Source organism: Suricata suricatta, chromosome 6, assembly GCF_006229205.1.
Source record: "Suricata suricatta isolate VVHF042 chromosome 6, meerkat_22Aug2017_6uvM2_HiC, whole genome shotgun sequence".
Lineage (NCBI taxonomy): Eukaryota > Metazoa > Chordata > Mammalia > Carnivora > Herpestidae > Suricata > Suricata suricatta.
Window position 1 is genome coordinate 37,575,222 of NC_043705.1, and position 14,470 is coordinate 37,589,691.

Consider the following 14,470-nt stretch of genomic DNA (forward strand, 5'->3'; position numbering starts at 1 on the left):
GGTCTACCCAAGGGATACAGAAGTGCTGAAGCACAGAGGCACATGTACCCCAATGTTCATAGTGGCACTTTCAACAATAGCCAAATCATGGAAAGAGCCTAAATGTCCATCACCTGATGAATGGATCAAGAAGATACACACACACACACACACACACACACACACACACACACACACACACAATGGAATACTACATGGCAACGAGAAAGACTGAATTCTGGCCATTTGTAGCAAAATGGATGGATCTGGAGGGAGTCATGCTACGTGAAATAAGTCAGGCAGAGAAGGAAAGATAACATATGTTGTCACTCATAGGTCTAACAGGAGAAACCTAATAGGAGACCATGGGAATGGGAAAGTGGGGGAAAAGAGCTGGGGAGAGGGAGTGAGGCAAATCATGAGACTTTTGAATGCTGAGAACAAACTGAAGGATGAAGAGGGAGTGAGGAAGAGGAAGGGAGGGTGATGGTCATGGAGAGGGGCACTTGTAGGGAAGAGTACTGAGGGTTATATGGAAACCAACTTGGTAATAAACTATTTTTAAAAAAACAACTAGTGGTATTCCTTTGTGGGGATAATGTTTTTGTTTTTAGGCTCTACTGGGGTATAACTAATGTATTTAAAATCTGTACATATTTGGGGGCACCTGGGTGGCTTGGTCATTTGGGTGTCCAACTCTTGATTTCAGCTCAGGTCATGATCTTGCCATTCTTGGGACTTAGCCCCATCTTGGGCTCCCTGCTGACTGCGTGGAGTCTGCTTGGGATTCTTTTTCTCCCTCTCTGCCCTCCCTCACTCACATGTGCATGCTTTCTCTCTCAAAATAAGTAAATAAACATTAAAAATTATATGTATTTAATGTACATATTAATATGCCAATTATATATTAACCTTATAATGTACATATAAACATTTTGATGAGTTTGGATGTATGTGTACATTCATGATGCCTACAATCAAGGTAGTAAACACATCTACCACCTCTATAAACTTCCTGGTGCTCTTTTGTGCATGTGTGCTGGTGGAGGTAGGCGGTGGTGGTTGTGGTGAGAACACTTACCATGACACCTATTCTCTGAACATATTTTAAAGTGCCTAATATTGTACTGTTAACTATAGGCACTATGTTCAGAGATCTCTAGAACTTATATATCTTGTGTAACTGAAGCTTAATGATTGAGCAACATTTCCCCATTTTCCTCTCTCCTCCCTTCAGCCTCCTCCCCTCAGCCTTTTTTTTTTTTTTTTAATAGAACAAGAAGTTTATTACTCCCACTCGGTAGTTCCTGGGGACTTTGATGTTAAGTCATACATAATTCGAGAAATACCAGGAATCTTCTTAATCTCAGTGACCATCTTTAACACCACCTCTAAAGGGATTTCATTTCCAGGTGTTGCAGGAATACCAGTCATAAAATCACTAGTAATAAAGGTTCGAATAACCACAGATCTCTGGCACGAAGGCTGCTTCTGAAGTGGGTCTTGATCAAAATGTAATGGTGTCAAAATCACTGGCATCTGGCTAATTTTCCCAGCATACCCAGACTCCCTGAGAACGTTATGTGCCTCAAAGTCAGCTTGGCGTAAATACTGAGCACCCCTGTTGTCAAGAAAGGGGGAGTAACATCTGTGGGAGGTTCTTTAACAGGTGGGCCAAATATACACACAACTCTGTTAATGTTGTGACACATGCGAGGTTTAAGTCTAGCCAGGAAAATGAGAGAGTCCCAGTCAGGTTCATCTTTACTGGAGATTCCACACATGTAACCGTAGGAATGACAGTTACCCTGCGCACCCACGGTTTTAAATGGCAGCAGGAAAGCGTTCAGTGAATGCATACTTGTAATCTGCATCAGCTTCTCCTGATCCTCTTCTGTTGTACAAGCTTTGACTCTTTGTAATAGTGTATGTGGCTTCTTAACACTTGCAGAAAAATCAGCTACTATTTTCAAAATATTGTTGGTTTCAGGAAAGTCCTTACAAATATAAGGTTCTTCAGCACATATTACTCTGATTGCCAAGCCAGGACCTGGAAATGGATGCCTATAAACGAACTCTTCTGGAAGTCCAAGTTCTCTGCCTAAAATTCTTACTTCATCTTTATGAAAATCTTTCAGAGGTTCTATTACTTTTCCCTCTTCTCTCAACTTTCTGATAAGCTCTGTGTCATTGTGTTTTTTTTTTCCTCCCATCGTATTTTATTGTCAAATTGTTTTCCATACAATACCCAGTGCTCTTCCCCTTAAGTGCCCTCCACCATCTCATTGTGATGAGTTTTAATGAGTTCAGCTTTGCCACTTGCAACACAGGAAGCACTTTCAATTAAATCAGGCTGTAAGGTACCCCAGGCAAGGAAAACCGCCTCTGGTTTCAGGTTCATTTCTCCAATCACTTCATTGGCAATCTTAACAAAAGTATCTCCAATAATCTTTCTTTTCTCTTCAGGACTTGTAGTCATATTTAACATTTTGCTAATTCTTTTTCGTGGAGTTCTATCTTCATCTGATATTGGTAGAGTTGTTGTTCCGTTGTAGAAAGAATGAGCAGCATTTATCACTTTGACCTGAATGCCAAGCTTTTTGAGGGCCTCTTCTACAGACCGGCTTTCTTGTTTTCTCATAAAGCCATTATCAATGTGCACGGCAATGATTTGATCTTGGTTCAAAGCGCGATTCAGTAAAGCTGTACAAACTGTTGAGTCAACTCCATCACTGAGTAGAACCAAAACTTTTGATGTGCCTACTCTCTCTTTGATCTCTTGAATGCACTCAAGTTCTCTGTCCACATAAGTGGAAACCTATAGTATTTATCTTTCTATGACTGGCTTATTTCACTCGTATAATGTTCTCTAGGTTCATCCACATTCATAGAGGTTTCGTGACATGCAGAGTATTTAAATGTGATGCCCTAATGAGGTAGGCCTTCCAGTCTTGACACCGTGCTGTAATCCCCTTCCACGTATATTATGGAATTGGCCACATGATGTGCTTCAACCAAGAAAACATTACCAACATGCAAGGTAGGGCTTGGGAAGAAATGGATACACTGGGGCTTATCATCGTGAAATACTTGGTCTTAGAAGCCAGATGCCATGTAAATCAGACCATCCTGTGACCACCATATATGAGGAAACACAAGTAAACCACATGGAAAGAACGATGCCTGGCTAGCCCCCAGCTGAGGAACTAGTCCTATGAATTAAGAAACCATTTTGGCTATTCCATCCTGGGAAGACACCTTGGGAAACAGATGGACTAACCAGCTGAGCCCAGGCCAGACTGAAGAATCAAAAGAAATAAATTGCTGGTGTAAGCCACTAAGTATTTCGTTGGTTTGTTATGCAGCAACAGATTATCAAAACAGTGACAGAACAGTATGGCAAACCAATTCTTTTCAATAAGCAAAAATGTTATTGCAACCTAATATTTCTACTCATAAACTATTATGTGCACTTTATTCTGACTTTATACAACTTTAGATGTTTAATTCTTAAATTACCTTAATCTTAGTATCTTCTGGTTTTTTAATTTTAGGTTGCAATGGAGGTGAAATTACGGCTGGTATTTGAGGAGACTGGAATTTTGGCCTACTTTTAGTTTGTTGCTCTTCAAATTCTTGACTGAATCCTTCAGGAAGTGCATCTTAAAAAATGGGATGAAAAAAACCACACATATGATATATAAAATATAAACATACACACATTCATCAAATATACACAAAACCTGGGTAGACAAAGAGCACCTAATTTTCTTCCACCCTCATCTCTCCAAGAATAGAAATCCTATGATGAACCCGGCTTTATTGTAAAGTAAAAGTATGAACACTCAGGGGAACTTGGGTGGCTCAGTCAATTGAGCGTCTGACTTTGGCTCAGGTCATAATCTCCAGTTCGTGGGTTCAAGTCTCACGTCAGGTTCTGTGCTGACAGCTAGCTCTGAGCCTGGAGCCTGTGTCTCCCTCTGTCTCTGGCCCTCCCCTGCTCACGCTGTCTCTCTCTCTCAAAAATAAATAAAAAACATTAAAAAAAAGAAAATTAAGAAAAAAAAAGTGTGAACACTCATCAGATGACAGTCCACCTTTAACTGGCCATCTATTTCACCCTCAATGTGTTAGGCTCCTAAGTTTTCATAAAAAGATCTGAACCCTTCCCAACTCTTTGGTTGTCTGTTACAGTATATGGCAGGATCCTTAATCAGTCATACAAGCAATTTGCACTCTAGGTTTTTGCTAAAGATTACAACCTTGATGCTCTGGTTATCAAATTTATCCAAAGCCAGAGGGAGCAAATTTCTAAACCAAAACCAGGAGACAAAACCTGATAGGTAACAGGTAGGCTAACTTTAAAAATCTGTTCTATGAAGTGCATTGTAAAATGACTACTGACAACTGAAAATAATGCCCCAAAAATAATTTCTTCTTGCATGGACTACAACCTCTGAGAATATACTGCAAAGAGTAGAAAAGGGTAAGAACATTCAAAAGATAAATAATTATAACACTGAAAAAATTTTAAGTAGAGCTTGGTACAAATATAAGGAATTCTAAAATTATTTCAGAAGGGTTTGAGAAACTGAAACAATTTTATGACAATACTACTTACCATCTGAAAGATTTAAACAGAGCCAATCCAAGGCAGAATGGAGATCACCTCCCTGTAAGAGTGTGTTAGTCATGGCGTCTTCAATGTCCTTAGTCTTAAATGAAAATGCTTGTAAAGCCATGTATAAATCCTATGAAAGGGAAATGTAAAGAAGTCATTCTGTCAATTTTCTCTCCTTTTATTATTAATTTTATTCTCCCATTCACTTTGTTTGTTTGTTTACTTAGGCTCCATGCCCAGCGCAGAGCCTAATGCTGCACTTGAAGTCACAACCCTGAGATCAAGACCTGAGTTGAGATCAAAGTTGGACACTTAAATGACTAAGCCATCCAGGTACCCCTCTCCCGCTCCTTTAAATTTTTTGTTTTAAGTTTATTTATTTATTTATGGGGCTCGAACTCATCAACTGTGAGATCATGACCTGAGCTAAAATCAAAAGTCAGATGCTTAAGCTACTGAGCCACCCAGGAGCCCTCCTCTCTCATTAATTTTAAACCAGAAATTCTAATACAAATTATAATTTCAAAAATATCTTTTTCCCCCTTCTAGTTAGAAGTTAACTATGGTCACCAAATTTGAGAACTATGGATAAATTTTAAAAGGACCTGGAAGGGTTCCTTGGTTGTTCAGTTGGTTGAGTGTCAAATTTTGGCTCAAGTCATGATCTCACAGTTCGTGGGTTTGGGCTTTGCGCTGGGCACTGTGCTGTCAGCACAGAGCCTGAGGCCTGCTTCAGATTCTGTGTCTCCCTTTCTCTCTGCCCTTCCTCTGCTCACAAAAATAAATAAATGTGAAAAAAAAATTTTTAGAGTAAATAAAAGGACCTAGAAAATAAGTAAATAAATAAAAGGACCTAGAGACCCTGTTCACATATTCATTATCCAACGATATTGTTTGCAATGTAGTATGTTTCCTATCAGTAATTTTTCTGATCTTGTGAAAACAAATTTCACTTAATAACATAAGCATCTTCCCAAGTTATCAGAAACTCTTCTTCACTTTTAAGAGTTATAAAACATTCCTCTGGGTAGACCTACCATAATCATACCTTTTCCTATTGGTGACTACTCAGGATGTTTTCTTTTTATTACAATCAGTGCTTCAATGAACAGCTTCATATATAAAGTAAAGCATCTTAATGTACCTTCAGAGCTGGACAGAACTGGTTTCAAACCCAAACTCTGCTTACTCTGCTACTTACTCATTAACAACCACAGGCTATGGCTTATGTAATCTTTTCAAGCCCCAATTCCTTCATTTGAAAAATGGGGCAAAGTATCTTCTGGTATTGTTGTATTAGAGAAAATGTAAGCAAAGTGCTCACTATAGAGCCTGATATAATTTGTGGAATGTAATTTAGTTTTCATATCACCATTTTTATGTATGTACTTGTATCTGGCACAATTCCTTCTCTATTCCTGCAGAAGGAAATGATCTACATGAAATCTCAATGGAAGGTGAAAAAGTCATTTTATCTATCTTACAATGTAGAATAGGTTTAAAGATGTTCCATTAAAAATAAGGAACTTAGAGGGGTGCCTAAGTTAAGTGTCTGACTCTTGATTTTGGCTCAAGTCATGATCTCATGGTTTGCAGGTTTGAGCTCTGCATTGCGCTCTGTGCTGACAGCATGGAGCCTGCTTGGGATTCTCTCTCTCTGCCACTCTCTCTGTCCTTCCCCTGCTCATACATGCACTCTCTATGTCTCAAAATAAATAAATAAACATTAAAAAAAATAAGGAACTAAAAAAAAGTATGCAAAATACCTGCAATTTTTTGGCAGTAAGTCTTCCAGAAATCACTCCCTTGTCATTATTTTGCTTTTTATGCTCATTTATCACTCCAATAATTCTTTGCTCTAGTTTGTGATTAATTACCACCTGTTGAAGCCAAAAACATCATATCAATTAGAATCTAAATTACTAAATGATATTTAATAATAAAATAATCATAAGAAATTTAAGCTAAAATCAGGTAAAATAATTATTATGTTTTAGACCACCATTCATTGGACTATATCTATACCACATATCTAAGAAAAAATAGGATATGGAAATAGGAACATATGACAAGGAAAAAAATCCTTTTACAAACCCTTCTGAAGCTTGCATTGTCTTTAGATTGCTATCATAAAGACCAATTCCTAAGCTTGGATCCTAAACAAACTGAATGAGAATCCTTGTGGATGGAGCCCAGAGATCTGCTTAATGTAAACCCCACGCAAACAGTTTTAAATAATGGGTGCTACACTAAAAAGGAGACAAATCAAATGAAGTAATACTATATAAAGAGTAATAATGAGGTCACACAAATTCTTTTTGCTCTCAATGTTTGATCCTGATTTTCAGTTAGCCACTCTGTCTTCCGTATTTTTGTTCCACATGTTCTTTCCAAACTTTAAACTTCAGAATACAAAAACATCTACCTACAAAGATACTTTTCCTTTACCACATCTTTACTGAATGCCTACCATGATCTATGCTCAAAAATACACTTTAGGAATTCAGTCTAGCACAGGAAACCTATATAAAAAGATAAACTGTAAACCAACATGGCAATTATTTTAAAAAAAAATTAAAAAAACATGGACCACAAGGATAATTGGTAAGTTCTGAAGGACTTCCTAAAGACTCCAGAGGTGACAAATGGAGAATGGGAAGCAGGTCATTTTAAGCAGAGAGCTCAATGACAAAAGCCTAGAGTCATAAAATCATACAGGATTTGGGGTAACAATGAGATTTAAAGTAAAATTTTAAGTGGAGAAGAATAATGGAGAGGAGGCTGGAAATGTATACTAAATCAGCTCTGAAAGGATGCATATGGTATCCTTAAAGATTTATATCTTGGGGCACCTGGGTCGCTCAGTCAGTTAAGCATCTGACCAGCTCAGGGCATCATCTTGTAGTTCATGGGTTTGAGCCCCAAGGCTCAGTGCCGACTGCTCAGAGCCTGGAGCCTGCTTCAGGTTCTGTGTCTCTGTCTCATTCTGTCCCTCTCCCTCCTTGCTCTCTCAAAAATAAATAAACATTAAAAAAAATTTTTTTTTAATTTGGATCTTACCCACACGTGCTTTAAGTTTTTACAGGCTTTCATCCTATGCGTTATCACTTACATCTATTTAGTACAGATCAGCAATTTATTACAAAAAATTTAAAATACACCATCATTTTTTATATTTAAGAATATATCTATTTTTTTCTTTTTCAAATAGAACATTTCTTGAAATGACTCAAGATCTCAGTACTCACTTTCAAAATAGATTTATCCAGATTTGCAGGACCACCAGAATCATTTGCAGAATTAAAACTATAAATTTTTGGACCTGTATATAACAGACAGTAAGTAGTCAAGACAATTTAATCATTAACAGTTATTATTTTAATTTTCCTCCAAAAATTGCTAAACATTAAATATTTGATTTCAGCTCTTATCCCCACTTCACCAAATAACTCAATCTACAAGTAAGCAATACTGCCTCTAAATTTTGAAAAAGTTTACTGATTAGCATTCTCAGGGTTAACAAGTTACTTACAAAGAACAAAGGCATATATATATTTTTAAATGAAATCTATCATCACTTTTACATTTTTAAAATCAGATGCTTTTCTGCGTGGCACTTAGCTGAAGCAGGATTTCTCAGAGGATATCAGATTCCTAGCAGAGAAGATGGTCATTTTTGGAAAAACACTCCCCCCTCAAGTAAAAGTGAGCACAGCTCCTATCATCTTCTGTTGAGTCCAAGGGTTGCTGTACTAGTTTCTTAGGACAAATTACCACAAACCTGGTTGGCCGAATGTAACAAATATTCTCTCACAATTCTGGAAGCTATACATCCAAAATCAAGTTGTCACTAGGACCATGCTCCCTCCAGTTCTAGACGAGAATCCTTTCTTACCTCTTCTGCCTTCTGGTAATCCCAGGAATTGCTTGCCTTGTCTGCCTTTTGATACGTGGGGCTTCATATGACCTTAGTCCCCGTATGTCTGTGTTCACATCTCTCCTTTCTCTGGACACTAGTCATTAGATGATTTCATCTCGAGATGAAAGATCCTTAACTAAATTTATCTGTAAGGATCTTATTTCCAATAAAGGTCAAATTCTGAGGTTCCAGGTAGAAATAACTTCAGGGAGGTTGGGGGAATGATACCACTAAACCCACTACAGTTGTCAAGTCTCTTCCATCAAAGAGTAACACTACGCATAATGTCATTTCTCTAACAAGTAACCATGAAGGAACACATAATTATTTTCAAATCATTAGTCTCATGATCTGTTTACTCTCTTAAAAATCAGTGACGATCCCAATACTTGTTATGTAATTTATAATACTGATATATGTCATGTTGTAAATAAAAAGGAAAAAATTTAAATGCTCATTAATTCATTAAAAAGAACAAACCCACTATAATAGAAATACTTTTTATGAAAAATAACTACATTTTCCAAACCCCAAAAAAATGTTTTGGGTTTTTGCACATCTCTTAATGCCTGGCTTCTCCATTCAATTTTCTGTATTATCATCATGTAGCCACCAAAAAATAACACTGTACACTCATGAGAAAATGGGTACAAATATGGCAAATAACATTTTAGGTTATGAAAACAGTTCTCATCTCATGGAGTCCCTTCCAGAAAGGCCTCAGGAATTCCACAGGATCCCTTGAGCACACCTGACAAACCACTGCTGCATAATAATCCTAGAATCTCATAATGTCTACTTACTCTGCTTTTAATAAAGCTCAAAATAAGGATTTTTTTTAACTTTAGCAGAGAAACTTAAACTTTAAATTTGAAAGTTGCTTATTATGATTTTAAGGGTCAAAAACTTTGACCTTAAAATTACTCTGATTTACATTAAAGTATTTCTTTAAGATGCTAGTTAATATAATTAGGCATTTTAAAAGAAAAAAGTTTTTCAGAGTAACTATTTCTATTTACATTTGGGCTGTCTGAATTAGAGATATAAGTGTTTTCCTGAATTATTTCTGTGCTATTTATATAGGAAGTACCCAAGGTTACCTAGAATATATGAAAAGACAGTGACAATTCTGGCACATCATGGCTAATTTCCTTATCTGTTAGTCTTAAATTTTAATCCTAGTAACCTTGCTCATAAACTGATGTCAACAGTCATAAATGTGAATACCTATCAGCAGTCCTTCAACATTTCTGTGAGGTCTCATCATTTGCAGTAAACTTGACAAATTTTGCATAACAATTGGAGTTTTGAAGTCCTCAAAACCACGGAGGGGATCCAATTATAACCCTTTTGGAAAAGGCACAGATGGATAAGCAGTTTATTATGAAGACTATACTGAGAAACAATTCAAGGTTAATGTATTACTGATGCCTTTAATAATTTTTTGTGTCGGAGATTGAAGTAAGCTCTCATTTGTCTCCTCCAGCCATTCTACCTAAGACAAACAACGATTATCACCTCTCTAAGCTTATACTGTGAACTTCCAGAGGGCAAGTAAAAGTCGTGAGTCTCAGAAAACCAGGAAGGAAATGCACACAAATACTGCTGCATATTCACTGGGTGTCACTAAAGGTCTCTAAAAGTGGGTATGTTTTCATTTTAATCAATAGGCTTAGGAACTGAAGCAACAATGAGATCCTGCCACAGAGAAAGCACCAATTAAATCAAGTAAGGCCCTTTCAAGTAAAGCTTTAGAATTTGAAATGCATTTTAAACAATTTGATGGAAAACTTCCCAAAATGTATTTATACTTCCTGCTATATAGATACAGTACACTCAAGAAAATTCAAACCTTTTTATGATGTATTATGAGTATCTATTATTTTACTTGGAAGCTTGCAGAGCTAGTGAAAAGACTGAGCTTACTCAGTTCTCCCAAAACTGCTCTAATTTCTGCTTCTGTGGTCTCCGTTTTTGTTAGCTGCCAATGTTCAGAGTATCAATCTAACAGCCAGATTCTAATGTGTTACAGGGGAAAAAGTGAAGGCACCAGAAGAAAATAGTAACTCAAACTTATAAATTAGTAACCTTATTTTCTAGTGCAATTCTATGTCAATAGGCCATGGAACAAAGATGATTCCCATTCTTTTGCCAAGTAAGGTGCACAGAATATAGGACAGCTACTTTCCTTGCTGCTTGAAGATATTTTCCCATAAACTGTGGTTTTCTGTTTCAGACAGAAAGAGTTACTGGAAATTTGACTGGAAATAAGGATGTTAATGTAGAGTATCTCCAAGGCAAAAGTATTAGATTTCAAATTTAGAAATAATTGTTCATAGAACACGCACACTATTTTCAAAAATATTACATTAAAGTTGAAGCACAGGGGTGCCTGGGTGGCTCAGTCGTTTAAGCCTCTGACTTCGGCTCAGGTCATGATCTCACGGCTTGTTCGAGCCCCACGTAGGGCTCTGTGCTGACAGCTTAGAGCCTGGAGGCTGCTTCAGATTCTGTCTCCCATTCTCTGTGCCCCTCCCCCATTTGCATGCTGGCTCTCTCACTCTCTCAAAAACAAACATTAAAGTTGAAGCACAGAAAAAGTGATTTCCTCAAGATGACTCTACTACTACTACTAATAATAATAAAAGAAACATCAGCCAAAAATCAATTTGTTGTTGCCAACTACTCTTTCTTTCACAACATATTCATTTTGTAACTTACTGCATTTTACATCACAGAGTGATTATAATGACCCACATAGCTAACACATTCACTTTAAGTTGCTAGTGATGGGGACAGGTGTACTGAGGCACTTTGGTTTCTTTCTGACCAACAGTACACATCTGTTAAGGGGATCTGAACCAGGCAAGGGATCTGAGCAGGGATAAATAAGACCCAGTCCTTGTCTTTATGGAGCTCCAGTACTGGTAGAGTAATTAAGTAACTATCCAAATAAACTATGAAAAGGAAATACAGGGTATCCAGAGAATAAAGAAGGAAATGATACAATCTGAACAGTCACAGTCTGTGAAGAAATCCACTCTGCCAGAGCAACCTGACTAATCCTTTAAAAACATAAGGGATGCCTCAGTTGAGTGTCTGACTTTGGCTCAGGTCATGATCTCACGGGTCGTGGGTTCGAGCCCCGCGTCAGGCTCTGTGCTGACAGCTAGCTCAGAGCCTGGAGTCTGTCTTCAGATTCTGTATCTTCCTCTCTCTGACCCTGCTCGTGCTGTCTCTCTAAAATAAATAAAAAACATGAAAAAAAAATTTTTTTAAAGTAAGTTACCTAAGGTTTCTCCTACATTTAATGCCTACTAGCTAGCCCCTCTTCTCTCATTCTACCCATAGACTTTCTTAGTTGGTTTTTTTTTTTTTTTTTTTTGGTAACATGCCAAGCTTGCACCCATCTTAGGGCCTTTGCCCTTGTCGCCTCTTCCTCAAACAATGTCTTTAGATCTTCTACCAACTGGATGCTTCAAACCATCTCAGCAAAGATGTTTCCTCAGGGAAACCTCCCCTGTTTTAAGCAAAAACAGACTCATAATATTCAATTTGTTCTTTGCCAAAACACTGATTTGTGACCTTTGTTGCGCTTTTTCTGTTTTATTTGAATGACCTTGAAAAATATTTATAATGGGTTTTATAAGTTAACTCGTGACATTAGTTCCTCAGTCTTGTTTCCCTCTTACAATTTTACATCTCAGCTAGGTTTAAGGATTTTCACAAACACCAGCCTTACAGTTGTTAGTCCTTATCCTTGACCAGTTCATGTGTTATCCCCAGGGCCTAAAGTCTACCTGGAACATAGCAGCAATTCAAAAATTTCTGACGAACAAATGAAATGGAAAAACAGGAGGGAGAGAATACTGAGAATTGTGCCAAGAGCCATTTCATGGCAGAATAGATTTTTTCCCTCCGTATGAGAGGACAATTTTGAGAAAGTAATGCTAGGTACAGTCCTTCCAATTTTTGAAAACAAAAAAGTTGAAGAGTAGAACAATTACACTTACATTACAAATTCAAAAATAATGTTTTTTCTCCAAAGCAGGTCTATCATGTTATATAAAAACACCCAAAGCGAAAAAAAATGTGGCAATCTACAAAGCAGATTTCTTTTTAGTACTATATATATGAACTTAGTTATAAAATCTTTCCTACAAATTTAATAGACAACCTCTCATTTTCTCTCTCTGACATTTGGGATGGGTGTTATAGGAGTTCAGTATTTGGAATAGATGTGTTTGGGACAGATGGCATTCCGTTAAGAGAAAACGACAAGAATACAAGGAGGCAGAAAGTCAATAGTTGCATTTGGAACAATAAAAATATATCAGATTTGCTATAGGTAAATAGAGGAATTAGTAAGAAGACTGGAAAAGGGGTCTTAGATGGTAGATTAATGTTTTGCACTTAATCACAAAGTCAGTGGAGATGCTGTGAAAGAAACTGAGAAGTGCTATGTACAAAGCAGCATTTCTTCAAGATTAATCTGATGATTGCAGGCAGGACAAACTAGAGGAGCAAAAATAGGAGGTAGGGAGACCCATTAGAAAGCTTTGCTGGTATTCCAGGAATTCATGAGTACCTAGACTGAGGTATGAACAGCACAAATGAAAAGTGAAAATGGTGTACAGGGAAGATAAGTGAAGACTCTATAAAGCTTGACGAAAGACTGGATGTGAGGAAGAAAGGAAGACATTAAAAGCAACTATTAATATTGAGTAAGGAGGAATATGGAAAAACAAAAACAAGGAGATCATAGATGCGAGTGTCAGGAGAGAAGGGTAGTTTAGTATGAGCCATGTTAAATTTGAGAGGCTTGCAAAATAGGACCAGAAGGTCCAAGTAAATATGGAAATGGCTGACTTGAGATTAGAATAGAAACCAGGACTAGACAGACTGAGGAGGACTAGGCAGGACTAGACAGACAAAGGAAAAGACAGAATTAGTAATGAAGGTACTCTGCTAGGACTGGAGATGGAGAACTATACTGTCACAGACTAACACCTCCAGTTAGGGTCACATTTTGGGGCAGGAGGAATAGAAGCCAAAGAATACAACAAATGATTAGAGTTGAAAGGATTCAGAGGCATCTCAGAAAAGACAAGAGAATCCAAAAGAGGCTGATTCAGAGGAAAAGTGCCACAGAATAATAGTCAAAGAGAAATGCTATGTATTTGTATTGATAGGCGTTAAAACTTGGTAGTTAAAATGTCACAATAAATTGTGGGGCAAAGGTTTATTCACCTTCTAGATGAAAGTTTAAGGGTATACATCTTTAGTGTCATCTTCTCTTATGTAATGCTTACATTCCATGAAGACTTCAAAGACCGAAGCTCTTTCCTCACTCAACATCTCTGCACATGGAGTTTCTTAACTCTGCCAGGAATCCTACACTACTTCCCCCTTATTTACAGGGGTAACACCTACTCGTCTTCTGATCTCAGCCTGACTGTCACTTTCTCAAAGAGACCATCTATGACCCCTCCTCTTCTCCAGTAAAAATTAGGTTAGTTTGTTAAATCCTCTTCTTTGGTTTTTCTTTGTGGCACTTATCAATTATAAAGCAATGTTGGTAGGATTATTTAATGCCTGTGTCTGCCATTACACCAGCAAGTTTTGAGAGAGGTGATTTGTCTTTCTCATCCCACTCCTAACATCACGAGATACAGAAGTGTTCAAAAACATATACTAGCCGAACATTTCAACAAGAATTATAGGCAAACAAGCTAAGCAACAAAATAGAGTATAAATGTTCATCTTTTGGAAACAGTTGTTACATAAGGGCCTGTTCATCTGTAGTCAGAGGCAGCAATCTCTGATTTATCAAACTAAATTGCACAGTAAGCTAAGAATGCATACAGTGGTAAAGATCAGATCTATTTCCACAATAGGTTACACCCATAGTCGGTGTGTAAGTACTGAAATTCTTATTACTGGTTCTTCCA

The 14,470-nt window shown here is 37.3% G+C and overlaps 1 protein-coding gene and 1 pseudogene across 3 annotated transcripts in view; both read right to left on the minus strand.

The window, feature by feature from the left end:
* The window catches only part of DHX29 (DExH-box helicase 29), a 54,190-nt gene that overhangs the window by 38,573 nt on the left and 1,147 nt on the right, over window positions 1–14,470 (minus strand). Inside the window, exons 2-6 of one of the 3 annotated variants that reach the window (XM_029942239.1) lie at window positions 9,747–9,866; window positions 7,849–7,922; window positions 6,367–6,480; window positions 4,601–4,730; window positions 3,499–3,641 (exon numbers count right to left, since the gene is read on the minus strand). In XM_029942239.1, coding sequence (XP_029798099.1) covers window positions 3,499–3,641; window positions 4,601–4,730; window positions 6,367–6,480; window positions 7,849–7,922; window positions 9,747–9,813 — 528 coding nt within the window. In that variant the 5' untranslated portion in view covers window positions 9,814–9,866. Of the gene's footprint in view, window positions 1–3,498; window positions 3,642–4,600; window positions 4,731–6,366; window positions 6,481–7,848; window positions 7,923–9,746; window positions 9,867–14,470 lie in introns of those variants that run through there. The other 2 variants (XM_029942238.1, XM_029942240.1) reach the window with 2 other exon arrangements.
* On the minus strand, window positions 1,247–2,207 carry LOC115294385 (annotated as a pseudogene).